This window comes from Notechis scutatus, chromosome 2, assembly GCF_049901735.1.
Source record: "Notechis scutatus isolate UNSWTSFEM ecotype Mainland chromosome 2, rNotScu1.2, whole genome shotgun sequence".
Taxonomy (NCBI): domain Eukaryota; kingdom Metazoa; phylum Chordata; class Lepidosauria; order Squamata; family Elapidae; genus Notechis; species Notechis scutatus.
Genome location: NC_142010.1, coordinates 239,642,319 through 239,660,650, shown reverse-complemented (window position 1 = coordinate 239,660,650; position 18,332 = coordinate 239,642,319). Strand labels below are relative to the sequence as shown.

The 18,332-nt window shown below is 37.7% G+C and overlaps 2 protein-coding genes across 2 annotated transcripts in view; one reads left to right on the top strand and one right to left on the bottom strand.

Annotated features, from left to right (window-relative positions):
* Nucleotides 1-16,472, bottom strand: part of SMIM15 (small integral membrane protein 15) — a 53,892-nt gene extending 37,420 nt beyond the window's left edge. Inside the window, exon 1 of the transcript XR_015748224.1 lies at nucleotides 16,323-16,472. The gene's annotated coding sequence lies outside the window, so the exon portion shown is untranslated. The remainder of the gene's footprint in view (nucleotides 1-16,322) is intronic.
* Nucleotides 16,473-16,691: 219 nt separating this feature from the next.
* Nucleotides 16,692-18,332, top strand: part of ZSWIM6 (zinc finger SWIM-type containing 6) — a 100,553-nt gene continuing 98,912 nt past the window's right edge. Inside the window, exon 1 of the mRNA XM_026670523.2 lies at nucleotides 16,692-17,415. Within this exon, the coding sequence (XP_026526308.2) occupies nucleotides 16,701-17,415 (715 nt within the window). The 5' untranslated portion in view covers nucleotides 16,692-16,700. The remainder of the gene's footprint in view (nucleotides 17,416-18,332) is intronic.

Here is an 18,332-nt window from a genome sequence, read left to right as displayed (position 1 = left end):
CACATCCAATATGTTGAATGCATATTGAAGGAAGCTGGACTGGAAGATGAGCCTCGGTGGTGCAGTGGTTAGAGGGCTGTATTGTACTGCAGGCCACTCCTGCTGACTATTGGCTGTTCAAATCCCACTAGGCTCAAGGATGAGTCAGCCTTCCATCCTTCCCAGGTGGGTAAAATGGGGACCCTGATTGTTGGGGGCAATATGCTGACTCTGTAAAACTGCATAGAGAGGGCTGTAAAACACTAGAAAGTGGTATATAAGTGCTATTACTATAATTTAAAAATTGGAGGGAGAAAGATATAGCTGAAAATAATCTACAAGTCTAGGAATGGAAGCAAAGTGAAAACTTGGCACTAAGGTAAAATATAAAGATCAAAATCATAATACAGCCACCAACCTTAGAATTGAAATGAAAATACTGAAGTGATAGACAGGTTCTGTTTTTTAGAATCAACTATCAATAATAAAGGAAACAATAGTCAAAAAATATGTCACTTGGTAGAGTAATTGTGAAAACCTTGGAAAAGAGATTCAAATGCTGTGATATGTCCAAACCTACAAAGATCAAAATGGTGTAGGCATTGACGTTCACTATCACTGTCTATAGAAGTGAAAATTGGACTTGGAAGAAGCAGAATAGAAAGAGTATGGGTACTTTTGAAGTTGACTGCTGGAGAAGACTCCTGAGGATGCCATAGATGGACAACAAACCAACTGAAATTTCTCACTCAAGGCAGGAATGAACACATTCAAATTATCATAATTTGGACACATTACGTGATGACCTAGCTCTCTGGAGAAATCTATACTGGTGAGAAAGGTGGAAGGAAAAAGGATGAGCCACAAGGTAAGGTGGTCTTAATTCAAGTGGTGACGGAGGCACAGCTGGAAGACCTGAAGATTGGGGACAGTTTGACATGGAAAAAGATGCCTCTAAGGATCGACACTAACTTGATGGCACTCAAACAAATAGTGCAAATGAATTGTATTGGCTTGGGTGATAGCGGTCAAATATTCAAATATGTGAAGAACTATCATCTATAAGACAGAAGAGGAAAAAGGACAAGAAACAATAGATTTAAAGTTCAAGAAAGCTGATTTTAGTTGAGCATCAGAAAAAAAATTCCTTACAGGAAGAGCTGTTCAACAGTAGAGCAGATGGTCTTGGAAAGTACTTAAACAGAGGCTGGATAGTCATTTGTCATAGATGCCATAATGATTGATTCCTGCACTTAATAGGGACTTGTACTAGATGATCTTTAAAGCCCCTTTCAACCTTACATTCTATAATCTTAGGATTTTATGAATTTCTGCTTGCACAAGGTAAAGCAGCCAAAATGATATGAATCACAAAGATACCGTGAATGGTACCATATGTAATCATGTTGCATAAAAGCACTCATCCTCATCTCTCTCTAAAAATCCCACAAATATGCTTTGTACATCACTTTTAAGTTGCTTATGCTGTTGCTTTTCTCCAACTTATATATGGGTTTAGTGCTCTTTTGAAAAAGTGCTAGACCAATATTTTTTAGAGAACAATATAATCTGGTTCTAGGTTCAGTTTGTCAGGATTTGAATAGGATTATTTTTTAAAGTCTGCATTATTTATTAATTACAGTAACATTTGATTTACTTTGCTTTCAGTTCACCTGCCAAGCTAAGAGGCAATCTGGCTCACCAATGCATGTTTGCATCACAGATGAATCCCCTTAGAAATTAACTGAAATGACTTATTTGAAATGAAAGCAAACGTTTTGCCCATAACACAGTCTGAATGGCATCCACCCTTTGTAGACAGTAATTGAGTTGAATGTGGAGTATGATAGCAAAATTAAAGAAAACTGGAACAGCAAGTTTTAGGAGTCTTGCAAGCTGTGATAAAGGCTTTAAAAATGCCTGTAAGAAAAATAAGCAAAAACTAGAGAAAAAAAACCCCTTAGTGTTTATAATATGTTTAAAATTGTTTTAGTAATATATTAACATAGCTACAAAAATAATTGGCGTATCTTGATAAGAAGGTAACATTGCCACCAGAAATGATGTTTGTATCACAACTTCAGATAAATGACAGCCTGGAGAATGAAATAGTACAAATAACACACTGGTAAGTCTTGCTTTAAATAAATGTGCTGTAAAATTACTATATGTGCATTGCTTGGGGTTAACAATACACTGTAGGTTGATTATATCACTACAGTTTTGTATTTTTCAATAATATTAGGGGTATTTGGTAAAATGCCCTCTCATGGCCCCAGCAACTTCCCCCACTAGTTTCTCATTTCATTTGATTTTTTTTTTCCTTCCTTGACACTTCATTTTGTGATTGCACTCCAGAGCTACAGTATGAACTTATATACAGAAATTTTGCCCAAGAGGAATCACTACTAATTACCTTCACAGTACTGCATTTATGCAGTTCAGAAAATTGTTTATAAAATCAAATTTGCTCAGAACATAATCTTAAGTACTGGAGAACAAAGAAAAAAAAATAAAGTGGGTAATTATACACTTCCCTCCAGACTACTTTGGATAGAAAGAAAGAAGTAAAAGTAAAATGAACAGAGTGAGCTTCAAGTTTATCCTTGTCTACAATACATTGGAGATAAATATAATACTGTTGTAGGAATTCATGAAGTCAAGTAGTCTTACCCATGGCTTGAATTTCATTTGTTCTAACAAAACTGATTTATTCTCAGTTTGTTACATTGAATGAAGAACAAACTGTAGTAAACCCAAGAAGAGAGAAGACTGTAAAAGTTATTAAGTTCTGAGATAAACTTGATTTTATACATATACTTATCATGAATCCCAAATGCATTTTTCAGAGTTGTTATATTAACCATGCTTTCTTTCTTTTTTTAAAAAAGTAGAGTGAAACATAAAAAGTATTTTATGGAAGAGAAAATCTTGGTTATCACTTCCCTAATATTGAACAGGCTACTATTCCAAAAATCAATAACATAAACAGGGAAATTAAATGTAAGATATTAGAACTTTCCCAATTATGATTCAAGAGGACATTAAAGAATAATGAGGCAAAGATTGAATAGTTTTATGCTTTGTGCTATAATGAAACACAGACAACATGGAGGACAAAATAACTGGAAAAAGTATGTTATATATTTTTTTAGATTAAAAAAAAATGAGGTATATTTACATCATTTCAGAATAGTAGTAGTAGAGGGAATACAAAGAAACTACAGTAAGTTGCTAGTTTATCACAGATACTTGGAAGATGAGTTTCATTCCAGAATATTATTCTGACTGACCTATCCCTAAGTACCACATTGCCAAGAAACAGCTAAATAAAGAAGTGTTGAGTTCAAGGAAATGGAGAGACTGAATAGCTGCCAAAAGTATTTTGAAGACTCAGAGTTTGGTTGCAAACACAGTATTTGGAATGTAGAGTTTCCAAGTTCTGCTCAGTTGCTGAAGAGCAACTCCTTTGTTTATGTTACACTGCAGGACAGGCAGGAGGAAAAACTATAAAGTACACAACAACCAGATAGAAGCCTCTGGGTCCTCTTGTTTCTAGCTGCAACAAGACTCATGTCTGTCCAGCTTTCTCTCAGAACCGTGTAGAGAAAACATAGTTCTAGGGTGGTAACAGGTATACAAAATATAAATTATAGGTGAGTAAAAGGCATTCTCGGTGAGCTGACTGCATTCATTCCCATCACAATCCAAATAAGTAATTATCTCTTGGATACACATGTTGTGAAGATCATACATACTGTACCTTTGTTTCCCAACCATTTTTTTTGCCTGTCTAAGCCAAATATGATATAAGCATATTGTATAATTAGTGTGGGAATGCATCAAAAATGATGCATGTCTGGTATTTATTAATGTTGGGAAATGGCACTAGTATACAGCTCAAGTCCTACAGGCAAGTTGCATAAGATTTAAACAGCTTTAAAATGAATGTTTAACTAGCACAGGATTGCTACCAAGGAAAAGTATAGTAATGAGATACACAATTCTTGCAATTCTATTTCAAGTAAAACACAATCATAATTCTCTGAAGAACTTTTTTTTGTTGATAGCATCTTCACCATTTGCCATGTTCTGATCATGCAAATATAACACTCACAATTGATAGTTTTATATTTGAATTCAAAATAAAAGCATTCGATATCGCACAATCAGCAATATGCAAAAAATAATTATGGATGCCAGTTCCAAGCTTTTAGAGGTTCTTGCAGTTCTACTTCATTGTGTAAGTATATAAATCCAAATACAGCATATCTGCATGGATCTCTATTCATCGTACATGGGAAATGTCAGAAATCTGCTATTACTGCTGTTGCTGCTGCTGCTGCTACTACTACAGTATAACTTTTGTGTTAATGTTTCCTATAAAAAAGAGCCAGAGGCTTCACCAGTAGCAATGCCATTGAGAAACCAGATTGCATATGTCTCTACTCTCACTTTAGCTGAAATGCCAATTCCCTATAGAAACTCTTGCAGATAAAAATCATGTTTCCTGTTGGCATTTTCCAATGTTTAGTGATGCTAGAATCTAATATAGTAAGGAGTGTATGGAAAGCACCTTGGACTGTAATAACAGTTTCATTTGATTTACAGGTTTATCACAAAATGTTTAGAATCCAGAATGGAAGTCTCCAGATATGCCATAGAATCTCCTTTCAGTCAAGAGGGTAGATTCATTGGCCAGATAAGGAGCAAAAAGGTTTTCAGACTCTTACTCTTTTCTTTCTTTAAATGCCATCTTTCCAATGTATTCTTTTAGAGAGAAAGAAATAGGAAATAATTTGTTTTTAATGATTAAACAACTAAGGCTGAAATAGAAGAGCTTCTGTTTTGCACATCCATACGTCCACTACTTGTAGTGGGACAAAAAAAATCAGCCCCGTGTTACCCTTTTTCCTTTATTCCTCCTCTTCCTGAGCTTGCAAAAAGAACTACCAGGTTTTGCCATAGTGACAAAGAGAACAAGCATCAAAGCAGTTCAGACAATAAACACAACTTTTTGGAAAAAGATAAACAACTGAGGCTGAGCTAGCATGAAGCTCCCTCACTCAGCATGGTGCTTTCAGGCAGAATTTAAGGGAGGCATTTAGGCCACCAGGTTTAATCCCTGGATCATTATAGAAGCCCAAATGAAGACATAGCTAAAAGATGTTTGGTCTCTCCTTGAACACATCCAGTACAAGAGAGCTCAAAATAAGACTTCATACAGAACCTCCCTTACATTTCCAATCTCAATCAGGGAGGTGGGGGATAATGGGACTCCCATATTTAGGGAGATTAATAGTTTGAGTCCATTTGTGAAGCTTGAATTTGAAGACCATGTGACTCAGCAATAAGTTACATGGATGATCATTTGTATGAAGGTGGGAAATAATAGCTAAAAATGTAGCTAAAAATGATAACTTTCCAGTAATAGAATTGAACACCCTCACAGTGAGATGGCACAAAGCCATACCTGATTGCAGTATTTTGCAACTTTTGATAGGAATAGCAATGCCTGCAGTGTAGCTTGTATCAATCAGCTGAGAAGCAGCAGTGTATAGTCAATCTGCCTTGTCTAGAGTTTGATTATTTGGAGAGTCAACTATTGGGTAAGCAAGTCAATTCCAGAAGCTATTGCATCATATTCTTCCTCAGGGTGTTCTGGAGTGTGGCAGATAGGGAAAACAAATCTGTGGCCCTGCTACTGACTCAAGTATTTCATAGTTCTCTTGGAAAAAAGCTGCCCTCCCTTGCACTGGTGCACCTAAACATCTGCTATTGTTTGAAGTGTGATTTCAATGACACTGATACTTCAGCGTGACATAATCTACTGACCACAAGGGGGCAGTGGGTGTAAATAGTTAAGAATTTACTGTCTTCTCTTTGTCACTCCGCTTGCTCTTTGTCTAAGATATTGTTAATTTCATGTCACTTCCTTCTGCCTTTGTTCTCAGGCACGCATGCACAAAGTATATGCATTGTGGCTCTTCTCCTGGGAGGTTTTACCTTTCTGAAGGTATTTCCTTAAATAAATCCACCATGGTAGTTAGAAAATCTTCTTCACCAATCCGTGCTCAGATTCCACAATTTCATGAGTTCTCATATGCAACTTCTAGCAACTGTACCATAAATTGACCATTAACCTTTTTGCAATGGAATAAAAGGTTTATTGAACACAAACTGATCTTGATTGATTGGAGGGGTAGGGTACAGTATTAAGAGATAATTTGAATGGAAGTTACCTGGGCTGCCTTGGATGATACATTCTAGCAATTACTGCAGATTATTTATGTACATTCATATATACGCACACAAACACACATACACACAATTTATATATAATGCCCATGTTTTCCAGGGAGACTGATTTAGAGAAAAAGTTGAAGGAAGAATCTTCAGGTCCATTCAATTTAGCTTAATGACTCCGTGTCTAAAATCCAGAGCTTCAGGACAAAACATTCATACTTGAATTCACTCGTGTAACAGTGTAGTAAAGCACTGTGACTAAAAATGCTATTTTACTTGTTAACAAGGCAGTTCAGCTTTCCTAGAGGCAAAACGAACTTCCTAGACTTTCTAAGTGGGTAGTCTCTTGCAGAAGACATAGTCATTTTATTATTAATATTATAATAAATACTCTTAGGTTTTTACTTTGTATTAATCTGTGATGTAATGCATCTAATCAATGACCGGGAAGAAGGCGTTTAATACTAATGCTTGCCATTAAATAATACAGCGGAACTTGTGCACTACACTGTCCATCAGTAACAAAAACTTTATGGACTCCTTAGACTTTCTACGTAAACCTTTTGATCCAAACTGGAACTGCATTCAGCGTTTTTCAATAAACCAGGTGTTATACAGCAGATGGTGCCTTTCTGGTGAACAGGCAGAAAACAAGCATTTAAGTATATTCTCATCACATTATTATACTTCACAAATTATGCAAAGAAAATATATTTCACTTTCAGTTTATGTTTGCCTTTCTTCTTTTAAATAAAACACTTTGTCATTATTCCCTTAATTTCCAACGTTCAGGCTACCATTGCCATTACCGTTGTTGCTAAGTCATCTCATGAATGCACAAGGATGGCATAAAGGCAACTGGAGGTTTTGCAGAAAATACAAAGGAAATTTAAAGAAGAAAAACTAGTGGAGAAAATTATAAAAACCAGCACAATGGTTCTGCTAAACATGGAACAATTATTGGAAAGGATCAATGAGGAATTTGTTCGAGAAAAAGAAAGGAGCAGGCAAAGAATATAGCAAACTATTATTTTTGCTTATTTAGCACAATCTTTACCTATTCTCAAGTTAATTTCTGCACAGATTAGTTTCTGAATGTTTTGTTCCCAGGCTAGGTAACATCAGCAGCAGGATTTTCTTGTTTTATTCTCCTTAGTTTATAAATGTCTTGTGTGCCAGTGTGGTCAGTTAGCTGGTTATTTGTTTGGAGTTATATTTAAATTCTGAGCAGCTGATTGGTTCTCTTATTGATTGGTTGTTCAAATGGCCTGGTTTCTTACATATTCATATGCTGGATCTAGATCAACATGCTTGTTAATTGCTCTTTTAGTAGAATACCAGGCTTCAATAAATTTACGTGTGTGGGAGGTGTTAGCCTGGCCAATGGTTTTTGTTCCTTCCCAATCAAATACCTCATTGCCTAGTCAAAAAGAACTAATGAATAATAAAAATTTATTTTATTACCTTTGCTTTCAGGATGTGCTTTTTTCATATGTGCTGTGTGTCAATTGTTTTTAAGATCCAATGGGTCTGTGGCTTGATTTGAATAGAACTGCCATACATGTTTAGTGCATTTTTTGTTAATAAAGGAAATCAATTTGTGTGCTTTTCTGCGTGCAAGCATGTGAATATAAATGCATTCTACAATCTTTATTACTTTATTTTAGATTTACTTTACTTTAGATTTCCCTTTCTGTTCTGTAACAGATTTAAGTCAGACTCATTTTCTTCAAATTAACAGGAAATGACAAATGACAAATTCCAAAGATTATAATTTAAATGAATGTTCAGAGATAAATTGATAGTAAAATGATGGAGACCAGAGATCTATCACTTTGCTATTTCTTTACTTTTCCGTGTCATATATGGATGTATATGTGTGTGTGCATGCATACACACACACACACACACACACACACACACACAGAGCTTTTCTAAAAACAATACAAGTGATACATATTTCATCATTTTCCGAATGGAAGGAATGTGCTTCATCTCAGATATCTTCACATAATGGAGAGTTTATTAAAATCTTTCTAAACTTAACATAAAAATATTTAAACAAGTGTTCATTTACTAAGGAAGCTTCTTAATGAATTTTAGTATTCCATCTTATGTATATTCAGAGCATTGTTCAGGAGATAGCACTTTTACTGTCCCTCTTATAAAAACTTTCTTTTCTCAAATAAGAAAAAGGCCAAAGATTAAAACCAACAAACCATCTGCTTCATCTTCATAATTGCTTCATGCATATTTTCTTATATAATTCTTACATTGTATAATAGTTGTGTTAAATTCTAAATATCTATTTTGAAAAAAAAATATTAATACATCAGGTCAATATATTAGAAACATTAAATTTGATTTGCAAGATGCAAATCAATGCTACTGTATTAAATTTCCTGGTTTACCCTACCATTGATATTAATATAATCTACCAATATACTTGCAATAATCAACTTAAATTTGCAGATTTGAGTCCCTTATAAGCTCTGACCTTATACGGGACAGATCATTCATCTGAACTCCAATCATCTTTGGAGGAGCCTAGTACATATTTCAACACTCGTTTGTATGATTAGCAATTTGAGATATTAAAGCTACAAATAAATTGTTTTAATGATTTTTGTAATCTCTGTATCATTTAATACTACAAAACCTTTTAAAGTAGAGCTCGGATATGAACATTCCATATCCAATATAGTATTATATCTCATATCACTGTAATTTGTATAATTTGAGGGATTCCATAAAATATACTTTCCAATTACATAAAACAAAGGTAGGCATGGGAAAAAATAAAAGTACAAGAATCTTGAAGCTACTTTGTCAGTTGATTAATGAAATGAAAAGCTAGTGAAAATCAGATTATACAAGAATTAGGATATTTTTCTCACCGTGGACCATGTAGAGTTAAATTAGATTGTTCAGTACCTGTAGTATATAACTAGGATGAAGAATTATGTTTCATTGAAAAAAGAATATAAGGGAACTGGAATTTTAGCCATCCAACAGTCTGAAAATTCAAGAACTGCTTTCTCCCAAATAAGATATATAAATGAAATATATGCCATTTCTACTCATTTCTAAAATAACCCTCATGAAAACATTATAGTGTCATGTCCTGCCCCCCAAAAGTTATTGCTGTAACAAATTGTGCAATTTATTAGGAACCTGTTTATTTTTTATTCATAATTACTGATTTCATCTGATGTTCTATGAAGCCCCTAGTTTCTTTTTTCAGTAGACTAAAAGTATTGAATTATATTGCCTAAAATAAAATCAGCAATCTTATTGTAAATTGTTAATTTTAAATTTGATTCCAAATTAATAAATTAGCACATTCTTGACAAAATATAACAAGCAGTTTGTTATTATTTTCTTTTAGGAAAATAATCTTTTCTTTTTTACGCACTCTGGCCTACAGCCTTGGAATTTCAGTTCTTTATTCCCATTTAAATCAATCTGGGTAATATTGAATAAGAATGACTTTTAGGTAGAAAAATAGCAAAAAAAATGTTCAAATTGACCTCAAAGCTTATGACAATTTCCCCAAACCCCAGAACTTCCCCTCCCAAAATATCAAACTTTGCATTGCTCCATATTTGAAGCTTTATCTCATACCCATAACTCCAGTTAAGTAGGTAGTACCTGATGTCCTTGTAGGCTAAAGTAGAATGTAAATGGTAGAATGACCTAGAGAATATGTTATTGTATCAATACAGGATTAACAAAGGATTACCTTGAATTTTCAATTTCTTTGGGGGATGCCACCTTTTGCAAATATATATTTTGAATATGAAATTGTCCTTCATTTTCATGCTGGTAATATTCAAGATTGACTCTTCCACACTATAGTCTTGCATTTAGTGCATGCTGCCTTCAGTTCTTAAGATTTAGGTTCCTACCAAGACTAATTATGGGAAAATGATTTTATATTTTCTATTTTAGTTGACTTTTCATTTGAAATGTTTTTAAAATATTTCAAATTGGAAATTGGTGGTTTCTTTAACTAGATTGCCTATGCTGCTTTGAGTGTTTTACAAGTTTTGAAGGAATTAAAAAGAACTGTTTGAAAAAGATCTCAGCCATAAGCGTACATTCTAAAATATATATTTAATTTGGCTAAAATTCTCATCAACTGAATGACTACCAGAAAATTATTTAAACAAGAGAGTAATAACTGTATAGATCTGATCTATCTGTATAGATAGATCTTTTTCTGTGTCATATTATTTATTATATATGTAGATATATACATAATTTTGTATTTATTTATTTTGTCATGTTTATGTAATGTATATTGGAGGTGGTGACTTTTTGAGAGCTGTATGCAATGACATTTCATTTTAATGTATACCAATTAGTGTACATTCAAAGTGATAATAAAGTTATTCTACTTTATTATCACTATAACTTTATAGTGATAATAAAGTTATTCTACTCTATTATTCTATTTTAACTTATAGTTGTCTCATTTGAATCTATACTTCTGCTTATACTACATACTCTACTACTTATAATACATACTCTGTGGAGTGCTTCTCATACTGGATGAAGATGTAAAAATGGCAAGTTTTCCTTCTCTCTGCATCCACCACCTCCCAAAGAAAGCTGATCTGGATAGCTATAACAGCATGAAAACTGCTACTAGATGCTTCAGATAAAGAACAAAAATGTGACCTTAATGGATTTATCAGAACAGCCATTTCTATGTTAACTTGGGTTTCATTTCAAAGAATTGCATGAAATGTAGACTCAAACCCTCAGTCAAGTACTGTTTACTCACTAAAAATACTTTTTAAAACCACAATTTCTTTAGATTGAAAAATAATTTAGTTATTCCAGCTTGAATCTACTGGGCAACTGTCAGCAACAAGTTACATTGTTTTTATAAACAATTCTATTGTGTAGAAGAGACTCTCTGGATCCCACTGTTACCTGAGAAATATATGTTAAATTGAAATTGTTCACTAATAATTAATCAGAGCAGATGGTTAATCCAATAGTTTTCTTTAAACACTAAATGCTTTAATTTCATCCAGTTTGTTAGCATGGTGGCATTAAGTTTTTCACCATAGGGTGGCCACTTTTATTTAAGTTGAACCATATGTTAAGTGAACTTATATTATCACCTCAATTTAAGTGTTATCTGTTTGTAGAAATAAGGCTCCTTTGACAATCTATAGCTACCCAAGAACTGCTTGATACACAGGTGTCACCTAAAATGTTTGCTTCTACCGTAGATTCCCATACCAATATTGGGATGGTGGGGTGTGCTTAGCATGAAGCAAAGACTGGGAAGAAACGTAATAATGGTGTTCAAATACTTGAATGGTTATCAGATAAAGGGCAAAATTGTTTAGAGTTCTTCCAGAAGACAGGACAAAATGGATCTATATAAATTTTGACTGCACATCTTAAATAAAAGTGTTTCTGAATAATAAGAATATAATGGAAGAAATTGGTACCTTCTTTACTGTAGGCATTGGGTAGTTGTCTGCTGGAGATACTGTAGCAGTGGATTGGCAATGGGATTAGATTAGATGATCTCCAGTCTCCCTTCCAATTTTTATACTCCAAGAAGTATGTACAAACTTTGCTATTTCTAAAAGACTGGCAGGCAATAAAATTGCTAAAATATTACTGTACCTATTTCTGCAAAACAGTAGCCTTTATATTGAACTATTTTATCTACCAAACAATAGATTATGAAAATATGAACACTCAAATCACAGAAGTACAAATCTTTTACAACGCATACCTATAAATATGTCTTATTCACACATCTCAGATCTAGATGTGAATCTATTTCATCTATTGATGATCACTTTCAATTTTATAAAAAATAGATTTGAGTGTTTAAAAAATCCTTTGCCATACGTTTAGAAAATTATATTTTAACAATTTAAACATGGATTTGGAATGTAATATTTAAATAATATATTCTTTTTAACCCACGTGGCTTTTCTTTTCGTATAAGCTTGGAGTTTTGATCAAATGCCTGCTTTCCTTTGTGCAAGACAGGAAAATGAATAGTAAATAACATGGGGTATTAGATTTAAAAAGATGGGAAACAAACTAGATATAGCTACCTATTCTAATATATTTCTATTCTTATAGAATTGTCTTTCATTCCTTTTTGTTTCACTAATATTAACAATCACCAGCCAATCCTAGTTAGAACTTAGTACACTTTTCTACAATTATTCTATAAATCATTCAGGAAGGTCATATAAGAGCAGAGGAATCTGGGAGGGAACACACTTCAATCTATTTTCCTTCCATGTACATGCAGTTTCAAATATAAAAACAGAAAGAAAACTCCAAAGAAAAAATTAACTGAGGGAGGAAAAAGTCATGAGTGGATTGTAAACACTGAAATGATTTTTATAGCTTTTCTGCTCTAATGTATGTCAAAAATGAACTTTAAAAATTAAGACAATATGCATTTATGAAGAAAGGGTAGTTGTCCTCAAGATTTTCAGATCTATTCGTATCAGTATAGTTTTGCTAATTATAAAATAAGGTCCAGTTAGTCTTAATAAGGAAACCCAACTTATTTTTCCATAAAAATATGTACTTTTAATATTTTAATAATATTAGAGCTAACAATATAAAGCACCAGATTCATAGCAAAAGAAGTCATAATGAGTTTAGCTACTCTGAGGCCAAAGTATGGAGGGTTATGACCACAGTATTAGTCAGCATTGCTAAATGTGTTTGGAAATCTTGTAGGTTCAGTAATATTACTTTAAGCGGTTATAAAAACATAAAATAATTGTTCTTAGCACAGCTTTAATGTTGAGGATTGGACTTTCTCGTTCCCTTTATCTGATCCAGTTTATTTTCTTGAATTCCACGATGTATTTTTTTTATTGAGACAATTCTAACTTTAATCAAAGGTATCTTAAATTTAAAAACAGGAAACTGTAATGAACTACTAAAACACATACTTTTCAACAGATACACACTGATATTTGCTTTGAAATAAATCATTAACATCAAGTAATTCATCTTCATGGCATTCAAGTGAAGATAAACAAAAGGGGAAGATAATCTCACAGAAGTACAACTAGCAGAGACAACACAATGTTGCTTGTAAAACAAAGAAGAATGTAGGTGAAAAGCATGCATCATTTATTCTTGCCAATTTAAATCTCCAATTATTTTTAAAATTTCAGAAATTAAATACTAATAATTTTCTGACAATTTATACTTAACTTTATACAAAATTACTATTTACTGAGCAACCTAGTTGTTGATAATAGTTCTCTAGTGTTAAACAGCATTCTACTCATGTTTCTTGCCTGTTCTCTTTTCAGTTATTTATTAGTCTATAATATGGAAAATTATATTAACTATATTACTGCTGCTATAATTTCTCCCTGGGGGCATATTACAAACATATATGTAAGACTTACTGTACATTTATAACTAAAGAGCTGTAGGTACTTTCTAATATTTTCTTAAGTTGATTGTACTAAATCACCATACTCACCCCAAAAACAAATCTTACATACTTGTCTCACATTTTTAATCCATATTTACTTGTTTCCAACATTAGGAAATGTTGGAAAGTTTATTTGGTTGTTCAAGCTCAAGCAAAAAGGAGTTCAGTTTTACCTTTCAGAGCTTGTTGGCTAATCATTTTTAAATGATTGACAAACATACCTGTAGATTTTCAATCTAATGGTATATTTGAAGTAAGTATGTATTCCATTAAAATTATTTTCTGCCTCCATGCTGTCTATAAGCTTGAAGGAAGATAAAATATATTGGCAATGACTTGGTATATTTTATATCAGCCAACTTTACTGACGTAAAGAATATATATGTGTAGCATTATGTCTGGTATTGTATATATATGTGCTGCTTTTTCAGTGTACAAATGGATTTCTTGCATAATGCAAACCCAGTTATCAATAGTATGTCTCTTTGTTACATCTTTTCAGTAACATATATTCTAGTAACTAAATGAAAAGCTAACAGGCTTAGCAGAATACCTAATGTAATTCTTAACTTAAAATAATTTGTCAGAAACAGAAATGGACCATTATTCATCATGTCTGAAAAAGATAAAAAAAATAGGCACACAGTATTTCAGTTTTATTTTTTAAGCCTGTGTCATCTAAACAGCTAACTGGAGAGAAAACAAAAGCCATTTGAGGAAATGGAAACATAATATTGAATAAACAGCCTTTATAAATGATTTGTTAGAAGAAATACCCTGGTTATTTCTATTGCACTGATAAGAAATTCCAATCCAGAGATTCTGTGATGGTTTAAGTTACTTTTTGGAGTGCTGTTATAACTTTGAACAGTCACTATACAATTGATTTTAAGTCAAGAACTACCTGTATCAAAGAAAAAGAATGCATCTGACAAGAAGGCAAAATGAAAAGGCAAAAGTGGCTCAATGACCATCCTAGCCCAAAGTTGGAGAACTCTGCAGAATTTTTTTTAAAAAAATAGCAGCAGTCTCTATCTATCTATGATGTAGTCGGGGAGAGTATGCATAATGTTAGAAAAAAAACTGCTATCTATCCAGCACTTAAATGATTAAGCTTTGCCTGAAACTTATAAGATCCATAAAGTACATCAAATACGTATACATCAACATCTGTCAGTATACTTTGTCAGTCAAATGAGTCAATCTCTATACAAAAAGAAGAAACAATACACATCCAATTATTAGAATTAATTGTATACTAAATAAAATGACTTTGATCATTTTCTAAGCAAGCTTTCCTCATTTTTCCTCCTTCTGAACTAGTACTGGGGCATAAACAAACTAAGTCTATAAATCTCCTGCAATAAGGGAGTTGTTGGTCTTTGGTGTACCCATACAGTGCAGTGTTTTGATGATTTTATTGTATAGGACAGAGGAAAATAAACCACCACCGTACTTTATCTTTTTTCCACATCTGAACTTGTAAACATTTTGCCTTGTTTTCAACCACTTTTCCTTCACTGCATAACCTAACAAAAGTTAAAGTACCCTCAAGAGAAGCCTGACTTCAGAGCCAGGATGGCCCTGGGACGTATTGTAGAAGTGATTTTTCTCCTCGTCTTCTTTTCTATACCAGCCAAGAGCCACGAAATGCCCAACGGTCTCTTATTCAAACACTATCCAGCATCTATCCAGATGCTGCCACTCACCGAGATTATAACCTCTCTCTCACACACACACACACAGAAGTTTCCATCCTCTAAGTGAAATGAACTTGATCCACAGAAGATCCGCCAGTCTTTGTGCGTGGCAAATTTTCTTTGGGCTAACTCGCCTACCACCCTCTTTGGAAACGCCATGTCACCACCGAATCGGGCTTCCTGAAGCAGCTTTCCCTCAGGATTTCTAGGCCCAATCTCGGATACCTCTGTGGCCCCATCCCTTCCCTAAAACCCTCCCCGGGGGTTCCCCCCTTTCCCCCCCCCCAGGGGTGGCTTCTAACCGTCGGGGGAACAAGGCAAACACGAGAGCGTCGGAACCACCAGAAACCGCCACCTCTTCTCGCAAACCCCTCGAAAGCCACCTAACGAAAAACGCGCTTCTCCGGCTCCTAAGCGGCCACGCCTGGGAGGAACATCGTCGTTCGAGTTTCCGTGGCCGCGAACTGGAAAGTGACTGGAAAAAGGCCCGCAGCCTCCCTTCGAGGGCTCCGCTGGTCCCTCGCTCGACCTCCCGTTTCCCCTCAGGCGCAGCGCCGCAGACTAACGGACAGCGCCGCTACCGTATTTCCTCGGCGCGCGGACGAGAGGGTTCCTCCCCTCCTCCTCCTCCGCCCAGGGCGGGTTCCGCCTTCCCGTCCGCGACTTTCCCGCGGGCCCTGGGAGAGGCGAAGATTATCCCGCGGGGTGGAGTAACGCGCTGGGCCCGCCCAAGGCCGCCTCTTTCGCATTCCTTTCCGTAAACGGTGCCACAAGAGGAAGTCCCCGCCCCCGAGCCCCGCCCCCTCCGCCCACCAAGGGCAGAGCGCACGGCAGGCGCTGTCCCCCCTTCCTCCCTCTCTCCCCCCGAGAGGAAGGTAGTCTTGGGCGTGGTCGCGCCGCGTAACGCTCTCGCGCCCCTGGCGCGTCTCCTTTTACCTCCCTACCCGCTCGGTACGTGCTTCAGAGAGCCGCGCGCGGAACCCCGCCCTCTCGCCCCTTTTGCGATGGGCCGAAGGCAGGCCTCCGGCTCCGATCTCCACCCTACCATGTTTGAACACAGCCGCCGCCAGCCCGTCACGGCTGACGCGGCGAGCACACGGCCGCAGGGCGCGTTCTATTTATGTTTGTGGCCGCTCGGTTTTGCATATGCCCGCCCCTTGCTCCTCCCCTCCTTTTGTGGGCCAGGCGGAAGGCTACCTCCCCTTTTGCCCGTATAAGGCGCGGGTGGGCGGAACCTGCCGCTCCGGCAATCTCTCGCCGCTTTCCTGGTGCCGGTTATAGAGTAAAACCACTTCCGCTGTCGGCTTAGAAGCGGCGCGATCATGGCGGAGCGCGGACAGCTCCCTACCCCCGCCAAGCGCCTCTGCTGCAGACCCGGCTATGGTGCCGGCTGCAGGCCGGGTCAGCGGGCGGGTGGCGTGAGCGTCGGCGTGGATGTCGGCCTCGGGGTCGGCGGGGCACTTTGCGTCGCGGGACCTTCGTCGGCCGCCGCTGCCGCTTCCTCCGCCGCCGTCGCTTTCCCTTCTGCCCTCGCCGCGGCTTATGCCGCCTTTGGAGTGCTGCCACTGGGCAAGACGCAGAGCCCAGAGTCCCTGCTGGACATCGCGGCGCGGCGGGTAGCGGAGAAGTGGCCCTTCCAGCGGGTGGAGGAACGCTTCGAGCGCATCCCGGAGCCCGTGCAGCGCCGCATCGTGTACTGGTCCTTCCCCCGCAGCGAGAGAGAGATCTGCATGTATTCTTCCTTCAACACCGGCGCCGCCGCCGAGGATTCCTCCGCCGGCAGCGTTTCAGCCGCTTCCTCGGGCGGGGGGGCCGCCTCCGTAGCTTCCACGGGTCCCGCCGCCGGCGGCGCCTCTCTCGCCAGCGCCGGCTCCAACAACAGCGGCGGAAGCGGCGGGACCAACAACGCCTCGCCCGGCGGCGGTGGCGGCGGCGGCAGCGGCGGGACAGACCCCGCTGCCGACGAGAACCGCCTGCCCTTCCGCAGGGGCATCGCTTTGCTCGACGGCGGCTGCGTCGACAACGTCCTGCAAGTCGGTGAGTCATTCGGGCTTCGGTGGGTGGAAGCGGCGGCGGGAGGGTGATGCCATCGTTTCTCCCCCCCACGCCCCGCTTTGCTTCCCGCCCCGGAGCTTCGGGTCACGGTCTCGTCGGAGTCTGCCCCTCCCGCCCGCATTCTTCAAGCGGACTCTCTTGGCTCATTCACCTGTACGGACGGGCGCCCTCCTCTTGCTCCAGCCGCCCAAAACGCCCCCGTGGACCTTTTTCCCCCTCTTTAAGTTTTCTTTATTCTCATTCCCTTCGTCAGTTCCCTAAGAATACAGACTGGCCGGGCTGCTTCCTACCCCCACCCCCACTTCCCGGTAGCGTCTCCTCCTTTAAATCTCCTCTCTTGAGGCTCCTCCACGTAATTCCAATTTGTCTTTTTGCACTCAATCAAGCAACCGCCCTCATGGTTCTTGGGATGACATATTGTGTATTTAACAATATATTGTATATTTGTTAAAAAGACATTACTGAGCCCAGAACATTCTGATCCTATGCCGGTAGCTTGTTTTTGCTTGTGCCAGCACCTCACATTTCCCATCGTTTCTCCTATATACAATCCGTAACAAGACCCATAACTGTTACTTTTATTTTTCTCTTTATTCTCTCCATTTTCCTCCCCCAAGTATCAAGGAGTATGAATGGCAATGAATCAGCAGGAGAATCCTCTGGGAAGCTTGGCAGGGAAAGAGGGAGGGAGAGTGTCTTTGGGATTTGCCAGGAGAGACTGTGAGCCTTTAAACAAAGACATTTCTAGGACAGCAGCAGTTGAGAAGGAAATAACATCTAGCCTTGGTTTGGCACAGAGTCCTAGAGTGCTTTTGTGTCCAGCCTGCATCTCCAGGTTTTTGGTTTTGGTGTTTTTTTTGTGTGTTATCGATGGCAGTGAGGGTAGGTCATTGGGTCAT